The 17,085-nt window shown below is 37.8% G+C and overlaps 1 protein-coding gene across 4 annotated transcripts in view; it reads right to left on the minus strand.

Annotated features, from left to right (window-relative positions):
- The window catches only part of LOC121388873 (WD repeat-containing protein 89-like), a 37,007-nt gene extending 21,298 nt beyond the window's left edge, over positions 1-15,709 (minus strand). Inside the window, exons 1-8 of one of the 4 annotated variants that reach the window (XM_041520398.1) lie at positions 15,545-15,709; positions 13,017-13,148; positions 11,751-11,845; positions 10,813-10,897; positions 7,104-7,153; positions 6,296-6,404; positions 2,786-2,849; positions 1,453-1,584 (exon numbers count right to left, since the gene is read on the minus strand). In XM_041520398.1, coding sequence (XP_041376332.1) covers positions 1,453-1,584; positions 2,786-2,849; positions 6,296-6,404; positions 7,104-7,153; positions 10,813-10,897; positions 11,751-11,845; positions 13,017-13,135 — 654 coding nt within the window. In that variant the 5' untranslated portion in view covers positions 13,136-13,148; positions 15,545-15,709. Of the gene's footprint in view, positions 1-1,452; positions 1,585-2,785; positions 2,850-6,295; positions 6,405-7,103; positions 7,154-9,179; positions 9,389-10,812; positions 10,898-11,750; positions 11,846-13,016; positions 13,149-14,955; positions 15,266-15,414 lie in introns of those variants that run through there. The other 3 variants (XM_041520399.1, XM_041520400.1, XM_041520401.1) reach the window with 3 other exon arrangements.
- Positions 15,710-17,085: the final 1,376 nt, after the last annotated feature.

The raw sequence follows: 17,085 nt of genomic DNA on the forward strand, positions 1-17,085 counted from the left end.
CCGTGGCTCTCACTAAATGTTTTCACGTCGAGGTCTGGTCAAGTATAGATACGGTGATAACAACCTGTCAGACAAAATGTTATTTGTAAGGGCCTCAGTAAACCTTGGCTCTCACAAAATGTTTTCACGACGAGGTCTGGTCAAGTATAGATACGGTGATAACAACCTGTCAGACAAAATGTTATTTGTAAGGGCCTCAGTAAACCTTGGCTCTCACAAAATGTTTTCACGTGGAGGTGTGGTCAAGTATAGATACGGTGATAACAACCTGTCAGACAAAATGTTATTTGTAAGGGCCTCAGTAAACCTTGGCTCTCACTAAATGTTTTCACGTGGAGGTCTGGTCAAGTACAGATACGGTGTTAACAACCTGTCAGACAAAATGTTATTTGTAAGGGCCTCAGTAAACCTTGGCTCTCACTAAATGTTTTCACGTGGAGGTCTGGTCAAGTATAGATACGGTGATAACAACCTGTCAGACAAAATGTTATTTGTAAGGGCCTCAGTAAACCTTGGCTCTCACAAAATGTTTTCACGTGGAGGTGTGGTCAAGTATAGATACGGTGATAACAACCTATCAGACAAAATGTTATTTGTAAGGGCCTCAGTAAACCTTGGCTCTCACTAAATGTTTTCACGTGGAGGTCTGGTCAAGTATAGATACGGTGATAACAACCTGTCAGACAAAATGTTATTTGTAAGGGCCTCAGTAAACCTTGGCTCTCACTAAATGTTTTCCTTTGGGTTGAAACTGCCTCACCACTGTGACAGATCCTGTTTTATTACCCATATGGGCTCGAATATACGGGATAATATTTTTTTTATCTCTGCACAGTGTGCAGATTGCTTCTACAGCCACTGATTGGCTGGCTTAAAAATCACAGTGTGCAGATTGCTTCTACAGCCACTGATTGGCTGGCTTAAACATCACCACGGTTGGTTGCTTGCTATGGCTGGAACTTCACTTTCATTCATATATTTTTTTCATTCATGACTCAGTTAAGATATGTGTTATACGATCTACAAAGATTTACAGCAAACTGTTGACTCATTTGTTTCAAAAACATGAAATGACATATTTTCATAAGCAGCTGCTTTAGTAGCATAGAACATTTTTTATTTTCTATTGCAACCACAGTTGAATTATTTTGTACTGTAAATATTTGGCTGTAAAAAAAACGCTGTTGTGCTATGACGTCACATACATTACGTCATGTAATGTGTGTAAGGTTATGTGAGGTAATGGCTGATGGCTTTGTTGTAGACTGCAAAGGAATTTTTACATTAAAAATCAGTTAAAACTGACAATGGGTAATAAAGAGAATAACCAACTTGCTGCGAGGAGTTATGAATTATCTGTCCCTCGTGAATGAATGTTTACAACATTGATTCCCTCGTGACAGATAATTAATAATTCCTCGTAGCTCGTTAGTTATGATCTAAATGACATACCACAGAGGATTCTGCATTGAGTGTCAGCATCAGAGCGTCGTCCTCACTCGTCTTGTTGATGTCGAACACACACACAAGCCCGTCCGTCGAACACGTGCCCAGACAGTTGGGCTTCGCCGGGTGGAAACACACCTGTTACAAACCTCAACACTGTGTATGCATTAACATAATAAGTAATATCATTGACATTTAAAATGTTTTTGTTTAATGACACCACTAGAATAATTAATCAATGGCTAATGGATGTCAACCATTTGATAATTCTGACACATTTTGTTTGTGTTTGTTTTGTTTAATGACACCACTAGAGCACATTGAATATTAATCAATGGCTATTGGATGACAAACATTTGATATTCTGACACATTTTGTTTGTGTGTTTGTTTTGTTTAATGACACCACTAGAGCACATTGAATATTAATCAATGGCTATTGGATGACAAACATTTGATAATTCTGACACATTTTGTTTGTGTGTTTGTTTTGTTTAATGACACCACTAGAGCACATTGAATATTAATCAATGGCTATTGGATGACAAACATTTGATAATTCTGACACATTTTGTTTGTGTGTTTGTTTTGTTTAATGACACCACTAGAGCACATTGAATATTAATCAATGGCTATTGGATGACAAACATTTGATAATTCTGACACATTTTGTTTGTGTGTTTGTTTTGTTTAATGACACCACTAGAGCACATTGAATATTAATCAATGGCTATTGGATGACAAACATTTGATAATTCTGACACATTTTGTTTGTGTGTTTGTTTTGTTTAATGACACCACTAGAGCACATTGAATATTAATCAATGGCTATTGGATGACAAACATTTGAAAATTCTGACTTGTAATCATGAGAGGATATCTCCTACATTTTGGCCACTAGTAGGAAGAGATCTTTAATATGCACAATCCCTCAACAGGACAGCACATACCACATGCTTTGATGTACAAATGATTTACTGAGAGACTTCAATCCTATGTCTCAAGCACATCAGGCGAGCGTTCTATCAACTGACCTAAATCCTGTCACCTTGATTTCAATTTGAACAATTTTAATTGATTTATATATTTTTTAAATGTTTAAGAAATAAACACTGATTATAGTTGCTATTATGTGATGTCAATATATTAATGATATAATTGTAATTTGTTTCAAAATGTCTTATTCTCCAAGGGAACTCATGCTTCATAGTTTATTTGCCTGACTCATTCTGTACACACATGTAGCAAATGCTGATAATATGTTATAATCATCATTATTCCTGACAGTTACTTCATCTGGCATAAAATGCCAAGATCTATTTCTCAATTTGACCTCTGACCTGTGTGATGTCATCTTGATGCGATTCACTGTAACATCCTAGCAGAGTTGTCTTTCTTCGGTCCCTGTAACATTGACAGAATTAGACGAGTAAATGACTATACAAAAAATTAAATAATAATAAAAAAAATTCCTTCATATTTTAAAATTCATATTTTTTTAATGGAAGTGAATATAAATACAGCTACAATATAATCTGCCGTAACACTACAAAGTAGGGGCTGGGATTTAGCTCAACCCCCTGAGGTGCTTGTGTTACAGGATCAAACCACCTCGGTGGATCCATTCAACTCATAGGTGTTTTTTTTTGTATCCAACCACTGGTCAAAGGCCGTGGTATGTGCTTTCATGTCTGTAGGAAATTGATAAAAAAGAGTTTTCCTTTGATGACTATACAGTATAACCTCGATTTAACGCCCACTAATGTACCAATGCCATTTTGGCATTATAGCGAGTTGGCAGTATAGTGAAGATGCCAATTTTAGTCAATTGTAACTCCAAACTTACTAGTTGCGATCTTAACTAAGGTTAAAATCTTACAGTCCATCCCATCCTCCTATCAAACATATTTTGTTTGAAGTTGCTAAATGTCAACAGAATGCCATGTGCTGATCCATGAATGAAATAACGAACTGAATGCACCTATCTGTCATATGATCATCAGCCTGTCATTTGTCCCGATCCTGTGAGCGCTAATTGGGCATGAATACTACGGCTACCCAAAGCCTTTGTTGCTACATGCCACTCGATAACACAAAGCACATTTACTGTACACTACCGGTGGTCATCAATCAACAGGTTAATTAAAGCACTTTGATTTATTTCTCACTACACTGTTGGTGGTATTATCGAGGGGATTATAATGACTAAATAGAGTTTGGTTCAAAAAGGACTTTGGCGGATAGCGAGGGTGGCAGTAAATCGATGGAATTAAATAGAGATACAAATGGTACTTGAAAAGAAGTTGGCGGTAGGTGGGGTTGGTGTTAAATCGGGGGGGGGGGGGGGGGGGGGGGGGGGAATAATCGAGGGTACACTGTATGTCAAAATTACCAAATGTTTGACATCCAATAGCCAATGATTAATTAATCAATGTGCTCTAATGGTGTCATTAAACAAAACAAACTTTAACTTTAATACCACTAAGTGGGCACTTTTTATCTTAGGAATAGTTTTTTTCAGTCCTTCTAAGTTTCGGACACCACATGTCCCTTTTTTTGCTTTACAGATGACCCAGCCCTGTTTCCTGGCCCCGTTTTACGAAGCGATCTTAACTACTACCAAACTTAGTGACTTAATGTTGATTTTACGCTAGGGTACTGACCTTAAAATTTACAACCGTTCGTCGAAGCAATCTTAGTCGATTGTAAACCCAAACTTACTAGTTACGATCTTAACTAAGGTTACAATCTTATAGTCCATCCCATCCTCCTAGAAAAATGTGGCTTTTTATAAATATTTTTCAGTTTTGTTTGACGTAAGAAGAAAAGTAAAAGTGTTTTGGAAATAAGAAAAAGCCCAAATTTGTATCCAATTTAGAAAACCATCGGCTCAGAAATAAATAACTTTTAGTTTTTGTTTATAGATTGACGACAGTCATTCTTCATACCCTTGTTTCATACACAATAAATATAACATATCCAGTGGTAATTTTTTTTTATATGATATATTTGACAAAATGTACTTTTTATATATTCCATCATTTTAAAACTTAAACATAATATTTTGTTTAAAATTATGAAAAATAAAAACATACTGAAAGTAAACTGCATTGTCTGCTCTCGGAATTATTTAGACAGGGGTCAAGGTCAGCAGACTAGTTTTAATTTGATGTGGCGTAGCATTGTAATTATATAGCTAATTTTGAATTTAAATGACGTCGGTATTCCAATCACTTTAAATTTTCTTATAATTTAACAATAAACTTGGTGCATGGCGTTTCCCTTTTAATAACGCAGGGAAAATCCCAATGCAAAATTTCTAATGATTTTTTGTTTTGTTTTCAACATTACTAAAAAGAATCTTGTAATTAAAAAATTGTACTATTTACGAAATGTGGATCTGAAGTCAAACTACGGTAAGATGTGTTATATTTATTGTGTACAAAGCCAAAAGCGAAGAGTGACTGTCGTCGACCTTTATGGTGAAAGAGGCGATCGATTCCAAATAAACTTGAAAGACTTGCAGCAGTTACAAAATAGCATGCCGAGGCATCCGATACCTTCATAACAGTTCCTCATCATTGATTGTGTCCATCCACATTCCATTCACCATTTTTCCTCCTCAGTATTAATTTAAGATTGCGACCTTAGAGCTTACAATAGCTGCAGACCTATTGTAAATATTGATTGTAACTTAAGGTGACTATGAGCTAAGGTTGTTTAGTAAAACGGTCTGTCGATAGTAGGAAAAAGTTATGGTCGATACCTTAGGCACTTAAGGCGATAGTAGGGTTAAGATAAGCCAGGGTAGTATGTAGCTCAGTGGTAGCATGATTGTCCCAGAAGCAGGAGGTCCCAGCATCAATTATCCTATACCAATCAGTGCCCCATGACTGCTACATCAAAAGGTATGGTATGTACTGCTCTGCCTATGAGAGAAGATGCTTAAAAAACTTTGTAGCTGTTTTGGTAGGAGTGTCCTATGTGGCAGCAGTAAGTTTCCTCGTTCTCTAAAGCCAGTTTAAAATGTGCCGAGTTGTCATTAAACAAATATTCCTTTCCTTCAATAGCCAGACACCACTAAGCTGCTACTGAAATAGAAGGGTAACAGTAGTGTGGTACCATAGCAGTTGAGACAATGTAATAATTTCCAATCAAGTCGAGACTAACACGAGCTTGGAGTCCAAAACCTCCCAGCTGAGTCCAGACTAGCCAGAGCTTTGAGTCAAAAACCTCCCAGCTGAGTCCAGACTAACCAGAGCTTTGAGTCCAATACCTCTCAGCTGAGTCCAGACTAACACGCTTCGAGTCCAAAACCTTCCAACTAAGTCCAGACTAACACGAGCTTTGAGTCCAAAACCTCCCAGCTGAGTCCAGACTAACACAAGCTTTGAGTCCAAAACCTTCCAACTAAGTCCAGACTAACGCGAGCTTTGAGTCCAAAACCTCCCAGCTGAGTCCAGACTAACACGAGCTTTGAGTCCAAAACCTCCCAGCTGAATCCAGACTAGCCAGAGCTTTGAGTCCAAAACCTCTCAGCTGAGTCCAGTCCAGACAATGCTTGAGTTCTAGTCCAAAATCTTCCAGCTGAGTCCAGTCCAGCTTGAGCTTTGAGTCCAAAACCTTCCAGCTGAGTCCAGACCAGCTTGAGCTTTCAGTCCAAAACCTTTCAGCTGAGTCCAGACCAGCTTGAGCTTTGAGTCCAAAACCTCTCAGCTAAGTTCAGACTGCTTGAGCTCTAGTCCAAAACCTTCCAGCTGAATCTACACTAACATTAGCTTTCAGTCAAAAACGAATATATATTACTTTAATAGAGGTTGGAATACCACGGAAACTAGACAAACACCTACCAAAACAAAATGTTGACATCATGATCAGCTGCCTCTGTCCCAGCACACACGAGTCTGTCATCAGAATTTACATCAATGCTGGTGAAAACATTGGCCAGGGCTTCATGTCCTGGTCAAGAAAAACAGTAAATAAAGCAAGCATTCTTAGAGTACTGCTAAAGCAATACACACCCTTTACAAATCCTAACAAGTTTTCATATAGCTCCTAAGTTAAAATGTCATAACTTTGTCAAAAATAGGCAAATCGCCATGAAGGTCAAACTTGATATGTAACTACATTATAAAGCTATAGACAATTTTTTTAACACAATAACTTTAGTAATTGAGAAAAAAGGTTCTGAAAACTGTATGTAGGACAGATTGATAAACAGACAGATGGACACAAAACATATAGTCACTCTCAGCTGAACAACTACAAACTATATTTATAGTTTATAGAAGGTCACTCACTTACCTGGTAGTCAACTATTTTCCCTTGAAAGATGAATGCATTTTCACTCGAAGTATAATATGTATCAGCCTCCACTAAATGTGTTTATTGTCAATTGTTTCAGTTTGGTGTGATGTAAAAAGAAAATGGAAAGTGCTTTGGATATAACAAAAATGATCTACTGTCATGTGCAATTTGTAAAATCAATTTTTTTTACTACTGGTGAGTATTGCTGTTACATTATTTTTATTTTAACCAATTGGTGGGTTTTTTTTTTTTTTTTTTTTTTTACAAACTGCACATAAAAATGGAACATTTTTGTTATTTCAAAAACAATTTGAAGATTCTGCGAAAAACTTCAAGCAGTATATTGTGTACCTTGAAAAGACTGGACTTCTTTATTATATCCTGTTCGAGTGTCCCAACACCTACAATCAACAAAAATATAGCAAATAACTTAAGCGATACAGAGCTGCCATAATTTAAAATCATTAAATTTGAATTAAGACATCTTAAACTTAAAACCAATGAGATTTTTTATCTTCCTTAGGTGGTTTTACATGTAATTTTAATACTGATGAGAGAAAAAAATCCACAATGAACCTCCCACCCACCCACCGCCAGAAAACCAACAAACCGATAGTAAAATGTCTACAACATTGTTATGATGATTCAGTTAATCATTCCTTTTACTTATCTTCAATTAATGTTCAAGCACAAAGCCCAGCTGTATGCAGGCCTATATTCGTTTGAAGTGCCCTTTTTAATGATTAAAAATTAAAAATCATCATCCACAATATTCAACACTATATTGCAGTAAACACCAGCTTCAGTGGTGTCGTGGTTAAGCCATCGGACATACATGTAAGGCTGGTAGGTACAGGTTCGCAACCCGGTACCGGCTCCCACCCAGAGCGAGTTTTAACGACTCAATGGGTAGCTGTAAGACCATTACACCCTCTTCTCTCTCACTAACCACTAACAAGTAACAACTACATTTATAACTGTCCTGGACAAACAGCCCAGATAGCTGAGGTGTGTACCTTAATAGGATATATGCATGAAAATAAGTTGAAATGAAATGAAATGCGGTAACATTGCATCTCGCTCTATGAGAAAGACATGTGGCAAACCAGTTAGGGCACAATGGCTAGTAAGGATCGGCCTTGGTGGTGTCGTGGTTAAACCATCGAACATGAGGCCGGTAGGTACTGGATTCACAGGCCGGTACTGACTCCCACCCAGTCAGAATTTTACTGACTCAATGGGTAGGTGTAAGACCACTACATCGACTTCTCTCTCACTAACAACTAACCCACTGACCTGGACAGACAGCTGAGGTGTGTGTGCCCAGAACAGCATGCTTGAATCTTAATTGGATATAAGCATGGAAACAAGTTGAAATGAATGAAAGGCTAGTAAGGAGGGTAACCATGACACTTGCCTTAGGTCACGTGGAAAAAGTTGAACTCTGCAATGGCAAATGCTCGCATCACAGACTTACTAATAGTAAAGCCGTTTTTTTCACTGGCTTTCACACATGTTATTCGTCGTCCGCCAAATTCGATAGTATTGAAATCAATTGGTGTGAACATACCTCTCCCGTCTCTGCACACTTACACCGTGCCTGGTGTGGACAATGGATGCGAATAAGGATTTGCACAATGTGATGTCATATTTTGGTGTTTCCTGACCTCAATGTACAACCCTTGATAAATATAGGCCTAATTATATGAAACATGTTTTAGCCAGTGACTTATAATATATCACAGATGTTTTATTTTGCCCCCAATATAAATACATTTACTGATGCAGACATACTTTTATATGGGGGGGGGGGGGGGGGGGGGTGTGTGTGTGTGTACAAACAACCCCACCCCAGTAGGTGCTATCAAAGCTTTGTGACAGGGATATAATATAAGATGAAATACAAAAAATGGGACTGTGGGGTTGGACCCGCATCCACAACCTCTGGCTATGCAACTGGATACATCTACATGTGAAGTCACAGTATTCTAAGAATTTCAGTGACCCACAACAATTTACAGGTTCCTTTCACCTGCACCTACACTACCACCCAAGATCCGAGCAACACTAGCCAAGTTGAAACAACACAAGCCGGCACTGCCAGTAGCTAATTAAATCTATAATAAAATTGCTGATGAAACAATTTTGTGATTCATTGTGTATTTTTAACAAAGGTAATCGTCAGTATTAATGCTGACACATGTACTTGTATATTATGATGAGTTACTTACAAAGTTATGAATAATACAGGGGTGAATTTTACAAAGGGGTGGCCTAATATGCAGTTCAGAATGAATGGGACGTTAAAGACTTTTGTATTTATTAAAAGAAAATAATAATTTGAAGCAAAAAGAAAACGAGTGCCCCAGTGCCAACATTATAAATTTGTAAAAATAATTAACTAAATAAATATATAAATAAATGGACCTTATGCATATAGAAAGTCTTTGATGTGCTGATATGGCATCCCCCAGTTGAGTGTTTTCTTTAGCAATATGGGGCTCCACCAAGTATAAAATTAGTGCAAACTGTTCTCTTGTCATTCCAAAGTACTGGTGGAATCTATATCCATCCATTTATAGTTCTTTAACAAGTCTGTGATACTCTCCGTGGTCACTGCGCTTCATATTGATATGGTGTATCCACCATCTTCTAATCAACCTCTTTAGCTTCTTGTTTCTTCTTTTTCTATACCACCACAATAACAATACATCACTAGCATCATCATCAGTGTTGTAGAAAGTTTGACATGTCAAATAATTATGAAGATTTTGTTTGTGTTTCAAACTATATAGCCTACACCACATATGGAAATAAACTATTTGCATTGTTATGTTCTCGTACGGCAACTATTGGCATGCGATCTTGATAAAACACATGACAGGTGTGTTCGTACAACAGACGACGTATAACGTGTGTGGAAGCAGAAGGGGAAAAAACAGATAAATATGATCACAGTTCAAGTCTGACCTGACATCAGCGTTAGTTAAATACTTTACAGAGTGGTCATGGGAAGATAAAAACAAGAGAGCGTTAGTTAAATACTTTACAGAGTGGTCATGGGAAGATAAAAACAAGAGAGTGTTAGTTAAATACCTGACAGAGTGGTCATGGGAAGATGAAACAAGAGAGTGTTAGTAAAATACCTGACAGAGTGGTCATGGGAAGATGAAAACAAGAGAGCGTTAGTAAAATACCTGACAGAGTGGTCATGGGAAGATGAAAACAAGAGAGCGTTAGTTAAATACTTTACAGAGTGGTCATGGGAAGATGAAAACAAGAGAGTGTTAGTTAAATACCTGACAGAGTGGTCATGGGAAGATGAAACAAGAGAGTGTTAGTTAAATACCTGACAGTGTGGTCATGGGAAGATGAAAACAAGAGAGCGTTAGTTAAATACCTGACAGTGTGGTCATGGGAAGATGAAAACAAGAGAGCGTTAGTTAAATACCTGACAGAGTGGTCATGGGAAGATGAAAACAAGAGAGCGTTAGTTAAATACCTGACAGAGTGGTCATGGGAAGATGAAAACAAGAGAGCGTTAGTAAAATACCTGACAGAGTGGTCATGGGAAGATGAAAACAAGAGAGCATTAGTAAAATACCTGACAGAGTGGTCATGGGAAGATGAAAACAAGAGAGCGTTAGTAAAATACCTGACAGAGTGGTCATGGGAAGATGAAAACAAGAGAGCGTTAGTTAAATACCTGACAGAGTGGTCATGGGAAGATGAAACAAGAGAGTGTTAGTTAAATACCTGACAGAGTGGTCATGGGAAGATGAAACAAGAGAGTGTTAGTTAAATACCTGACAGAGTGGTCATGGGAAGATGAAAACAAGAGAGTGTTAGTTAAATACCTGACAGTGTGGTCATGGGAAGATGAAAACAAGAGAGTGTTAGTTAAATACCTGACAGAGTGGTCATGGGAAGATGAAAACAAGAGAGCGTTAGTTAAATACTTTACAGAGTGGTCATGGGAAGATGAAACAAGAGAGTGTTAGTTAAATACCTGACAGAGTGGTCATGGGAAGATGAAAACAAGAGAGTGTTAGTTAAATACCTGACAGTGTGGTCATGGGAAGATGAAAACAAGAGACTTTGCTGTTCTTTTGCGAACACCACGCCTGATATGACATCTGTGTGTCCTGAAACAGTTAAATAACATCAGGGGTAAACAATTAAGGATGAATAAGACTTGGATCGTTTTCTGTTTTTAGGAAAAAAGTTTGTTTTGTTAAACGACACCACTGGATCACATTGATTAATTAATCATCGGCTATTGGATGTCAAACATTTGGTAATTCTGACACAGTCATCACAGGAAACCCGCTACATTTCTCCTAATGCAGCAAGGGATCTTTTATACACACTTTCCCACAGACAAGAAAGCACATACCATGGCCTTTGTCTAATTGTGGTGCACTGGTTGGAACAAGAAAAACCCAAATCAGCTGAATGGATCCACTGAGGTGGTTCATTCCTGTGAGGCAAGCACCTCTACTTAACCTGATCTCTTATTAATGGCAATTTCCTCTCGTACAGTGCACCATCAATGAAATGGCTTAAAATCTTATAATAATAAGTCCAGGGTTTCCTGTTACGGTCATCTCATAACTACTTAAATGTCGGGTGAAATTAATTTTTGTTTTTAATTTCTGTTACATAGGCCTAGGGGACTAGCAACCTAAAAAAAGTTAATAGTTCACAGGAAAATCACTTGAATTACCCTCTCCCTGTTATTTGTTGCAACAATGTGACTGAAATATATGTAACATTTATAGCTCATCACGAAAACACAGGCATATTTTTATTTGTTGGCATAAGAATTTTTCTATCCATAACACAAAATGAAGTAAAAATAAAACTAAGATTGGAATACATACTGTCACAACACACACACATGCACAAACACACAAACAAAGGTATGCACACACAGATGATGAATGCTGAACCCACAGTATTTCCCTGTTTATTCTCACCGATATGGATAATACACACCTTTTATTGCACCAATGTTGGCTAGGTTGTTTTCTGTGAAGATACGTATGTTGTAATCACTGCTTGTTGCAGCAATCAATGAAGTGTTGTCCACCCTAAAATAAACAAATGAAATTAAATATTTATTACTACAATGCACTTTTAAATTATAAAAACAAAAAAAACTGTATAAATGTTTTTGCTTTTTTTAACCTGGACATTAATGTTCAACCCCACCATTTGATTTTGTTTGACATTAACTAAATTAGCTACACATTTTCCAGCATTGTATTTCATTTCCAGCAACACACCTGTTATATTCCAGCTATAATCATTAACCATGAGCAATATTTTCAACCTATAACCAAACTGTGATGGTATCCAGAACATCTAGATTATTGTAGACCCACTCCAATGGCTAGTGATATTCAAAGTCGGGCTAGTAAATAACTAATATTGCCATGCCCGATGGCTAGTGAATGTTTTTGGTCAAATGTTGCAGTTGTAAATATGAATATCCTGCCCCACCCCAAATATTTTTAATTTTCTAATTAATGAATGAAATAAGCAAAATAAACACTACGCTTCTTATATTTTGTTCAATGCACAATAGCATCTCTAACAAAATATATTGAAACATTAATACACTGTTGATGAAATTGGTTGATAATTAACAGTTGTTAATTTAAGCTATGTTTATTTCGCCGTCACATGGAAATTGCACTTTGCCAAGTAACATGGTTTCACTACTCAACACCCCTCAGAGCAATAGGTGTGAACTGTGGAAAAGCTGTGTGCAACAGACTGCAACATGAATATTAGTAGCTAGAAATAGCATCAATAAACACAACTGCAGATTTTTAACAACGCTAAATTATAAATATTTGATCTTACAACATTTATTCTGTTATTTTATTTATTATTATTTTAAAATACATGTATAACAATTGAAATGCAAATATGTATCAGCATTCAGACAATGTTCTGCAGTTAAGAGTATGACAGACTGTCCACAAGGTATTTGTAAAGTTTACCGTTGGTTATAATCTGGAAATGGGGCTCTATCGGATAATCGGTTATACTGGTTATTAGCATAAAGTTGACACGCACCGGGGCTATGCAATTAAGTGGATTTGACTGTATTTAGTAAAATTGTATTAACTTAAAGTAAAGTAGGGCTAGTGAATTTTTAATCGTGGCTAGTAAATTTTTAAAGTCACCGACTCCATGGCTAGTGGATTTTATAAAAATTCTAGAAGCCTTTTGGTACCCATCACAATTATTCACCCATTCTGTGCTGCTACAGCAAGAACGTATTCCGCCTCGAGAGAATCAACCGAGAAGGCTGCAGTCTCTGCAAGCTGTAGTTTCTGTAGTCTTAGATGGAGGTCAAGGTCACCAGACATTGTAACGATACATCTGGAAAGGAAAGGAATATTTCTTAATGACACATCAGCATATTATAAAACACAGTTATTTAGTTATTTGGTGAATAAATGGGAAACCCGCTTCCATCACATAGACTACTCCTTATCAACAAAGTAGCATGAGATCTTTTATATATACAATGTATTTTTTACCTCAACAGGACAGTACATACCAATAGTGATGTTCCAATTACTGATTATAGTAAAACAAATTGACAGGTTTTACTCTACTAATGTGATGATTGATAAAATTCCATTTATAATAGATTGTGAGGGGTGGGTGTAGAGGGCACAGGGTCAATTGTCTCCTCCCCCCCCCCCCCCCCCCCCCAACCAATCAAACCTTTTTTTACTGTATTAATTTTTATAAAATGATACATACATACAATAGTGAGTTGGCCCCTCCAATATAAAATCCTGGCTATGCTAGTGATTGTGAGGGAAAATGTTAACCGTAATTGTTCCTCTAAATAGATGAGATAATTGGTATAAATACAGGGGCGGTGCAGATGGTACAGCCGGTATGGCCATGGCCATACCACTTTGCAAAGAGGTACGGCATGCTGGTACCACTTTTTTGTGTGTGCCAGGGCATCTAGAATTTTTTATAAAATCCACTAGATACAAAGACCAATGATTAATTTTTTTTACTGGCCATGTTTTAAAATTCACTAGCCCTAGGCCTACTTTACTTTAAAAACACTATCGGGGGGTGGGGCAGGATATTCATATTTACAAAATAGACTTAACTGCAACATTTGACAATAAGTTTGTTTTGTTTAATGACACCACTAGTGCACATTGATTAATTAATCATCGGCTATTGGATGTCAAACATTTGGTAATTATGATTTGTATACCGGGTAGTCATCAGAGGAAACCCACTACATTGTTCCTAACGCAGAAAGGGATCTTTTATAAGCACTTCCCCACAGACAGGAAAGCACATACCCCAGCCTTTATCCAGTTGTGGTGCACTGTTTGAAACGGGAAAAACCCCAGTCAGCTGAATGGATCCACAGAGGTGGTTCGATCCTGCGATGCAAGTACCTCAAGCAACTGAGCTAAATCCCGCCCTGCAACATTTGACAAAAACAGATTGACTAGCCATCAGGCATGGCAATAGTAGTTATTTACTAGCCCAATATTGAATATCACTAGCCATTGGAGTGGGGCTACCATAATCTAGAAGCCTTGTGTGGGCTATATTTGTTGTATCTGTTAAAATGTCCTTCACAGTTGAATCACCCTGTATATTGACATATTAGCCAATTGCTAATTTTTACACAAAATGGCTGGGGAAAAAAAGACTGGCTTATAAAATATTCCTGAAATTGACATTTTAATAAATTTCAAGGAAATACTCTACATTTCCAAAAAATGGCTAAACCAAAATTTGTTCCAGTGTGCGCCCTGGAGGGGGGAGGGGGGTAGGTGTAACCAGTCCTCTGACTGTGACTGTGGGCGACTATCCCCATATAAAAATAATATTATGACATTGTTTGAAATACTGTAAGCAATATAGTGGCAAGTCATAATGATGGAAGATTTAACAAAAAGGGGGATGGAGGGAGTGGTGTATATGGTGTCATGGGTTGCACCAATGCAAGATCGGGTACCAGATGTTTTTCCTCAAAGCCAGTTCACCCCCAAATAGGATGTCAGTTTGCCCCCCATGTGCATAACCAGTTTGCCCTACAAAGGTACCAGTTCGCCCCCATAAAGATACCACTGTGTCAATGTGAATGTGTGGTCTGGACCCATCTGTGTGTGCCGAGCTTCCTCTAGTGCAATCCTACCCTATTTTTAGGTGATTTTGCGCACTCCCATGTGTATTTTCAGATGCGTGTTTTGGCAGATCCCATCTCTGGCAGGAATGGATGTTTTAATATGTTTTAAATCAAATTGATGATGTGGTTTATACATGTAAAAGTGCTCTTTTTAATTTTATGAAAAACTTTATATATATACATATATATATATTAATTAAACTGGTCATTATATCATCGGTGCCCGGACTGACTCATGATCTGTCCAAATCATGGAAAGACAATCCCTCCCCTCTAAGAAACACACACACACACACGCACGCGCACACGCACACGCACACACACACACACACAGAAGTTTAGGGTGAACAGGCAAACAGTTGGTGGAAAATCGACTTGGTGGCGAACTGGTACATGGGGCGAACAGGTCAAACTGGGGGCGAACTGACTTAGGGGCGAAATGTCATGGATAGCTTTCGATGAACTGACATTCCACCTAGAGCACCGCGACTGCTACATCAAAGCTATTTTCGAATTGAATAACAAAAATCAACTTGGGGATGGCCAGCACAAATTAGATTCAAATGAAAAATAGCATTAAACATTAGTAAACATTCACCATGTGCAGTAAGAAACTTAGAGTTATCTCCCTTGAGTGAAAGATTAATGATCACGGAAAGTACTTCCCCGTTGAAGCCCATTGGCTTAAACTTTGTAACAACTAATGTTAAATTTACTAGAATTAAAGATGCATTTTAATCAAAGTTGTAAATGTCATATTTCGTTATCTTTTTTTTTTTTTTTTTTTTTTTTTTTTTTTTTTATATACATGGGCGTACATAGGATTTTGAAAAGGTGGGTTCCAATACATAGGATTTTGAAAAGGGGGGTTCCAAAATAGATTGCAGAAATATTGGGCATATATTTCTATGTTGAGTAAATATAATAATGTCAGATATCAATGTCAGATATATTAAATTATAAAAAAGGCGATTTCGGGGGGGGGGGGGGGGGGGACCGAACCCCCCCCTATGTACGCCCATGTTATATCAATAAATTCTTTTATTGTATGTAAGGCTATAAGCGGCATATATAGCCTACAAACACTCAGATATTGATATATGTTGGGACCAATTGTTCAAACGATTAGCCAGCTGTTTTAGAAACACACAATAGAAGCATTTATTATTACATCGCAGGATCGGATCACCTCGGTGGATCCATTCAACTGATAAGTTTCTCTCTCGTTTCAACCAGTGCACCACAATTGGTCAAAGGCCGTGGTACGTATGCACTTTCCTGCCTGTGGGTAGGTCCATATAAAAGATCCCTTACAGCTAATGGAAAAATGTAGCGGGGTTCCTCTTATAACTATGAGTCCAAATTATCGAAAGTTTGACATCTAATAGCCGATGGTTAATAAATCAATGTACTCTAGTGGTGTCGTTAAACAATACAAACTAACTTTCGCTGAGCGGTATGTGTCACCTTTGATATAGAATCAGCAATGTCATCTTTGTTTATATGTGAGGGATGCAATCGAGTGAGAACTTTCCACCAGAGTATTTTGGTGTGCCCCAAAGAGCCAGCTCAGTGTGTAGTCCGCTTAATATAACCACGTGCACGGAACTGCCAAACGTTACTCACTACTTCCACTGTACATACCGGCCTCGGTGGCGTCGTGGTAGGCCATCGGTCTACAGGCTGGTAGGTACTGGGTTTGGATCCCAGTCGAGGCATGGGATTTTAAATCCAGATACCGACTCCTAACCCTGAGTGAGTGCTCCGCAAGGCTCAATGGGTAGGTGTAAACCACTTGCACCGACCAGTGATCCATAACTGGTTCAACAAAGGCCATGGTTTGTGCTATCCTGCCTGTGGGAAGCGCAAATAAAAGATCCCTTGCTGCTAATCGGAAAGAGTAGCCCATGTAGTGGCGACAGCGGGTTTCCTCTCAAAATCTGTGTGGTCCTTAACCATATGTCTGACGCCATATAACCGTAAATAAAATGTGGTGAGTGTGTCGTTAAATAAAACATTTCTTTCTTTCTTTTCCACTGTACAGGGCCCCTTTATAACCAATCCATTAAAAATAGCAATAGGCTATACTGAAATATTCAGGATTAATTTTTTTGTACAATTAGTAATTACATACAGTAT

The sequence above is a fragment of the Gigantopelta aegis genome, chromosome 14, assembly GCF_016097555.1.
Source record: "Gigantopelta aegis isolate Gae_Host chromosome 14, Gae_host_genome, whole genome shotgun sequence".
In the NCBI taxonomy this organism is placed as follows: Eukaryota; Metazoa; Mollusca; class Gastropoda; order Neomphalida; family Peltospiridae; genus Gigantopelta; species Gigantopelta aegis.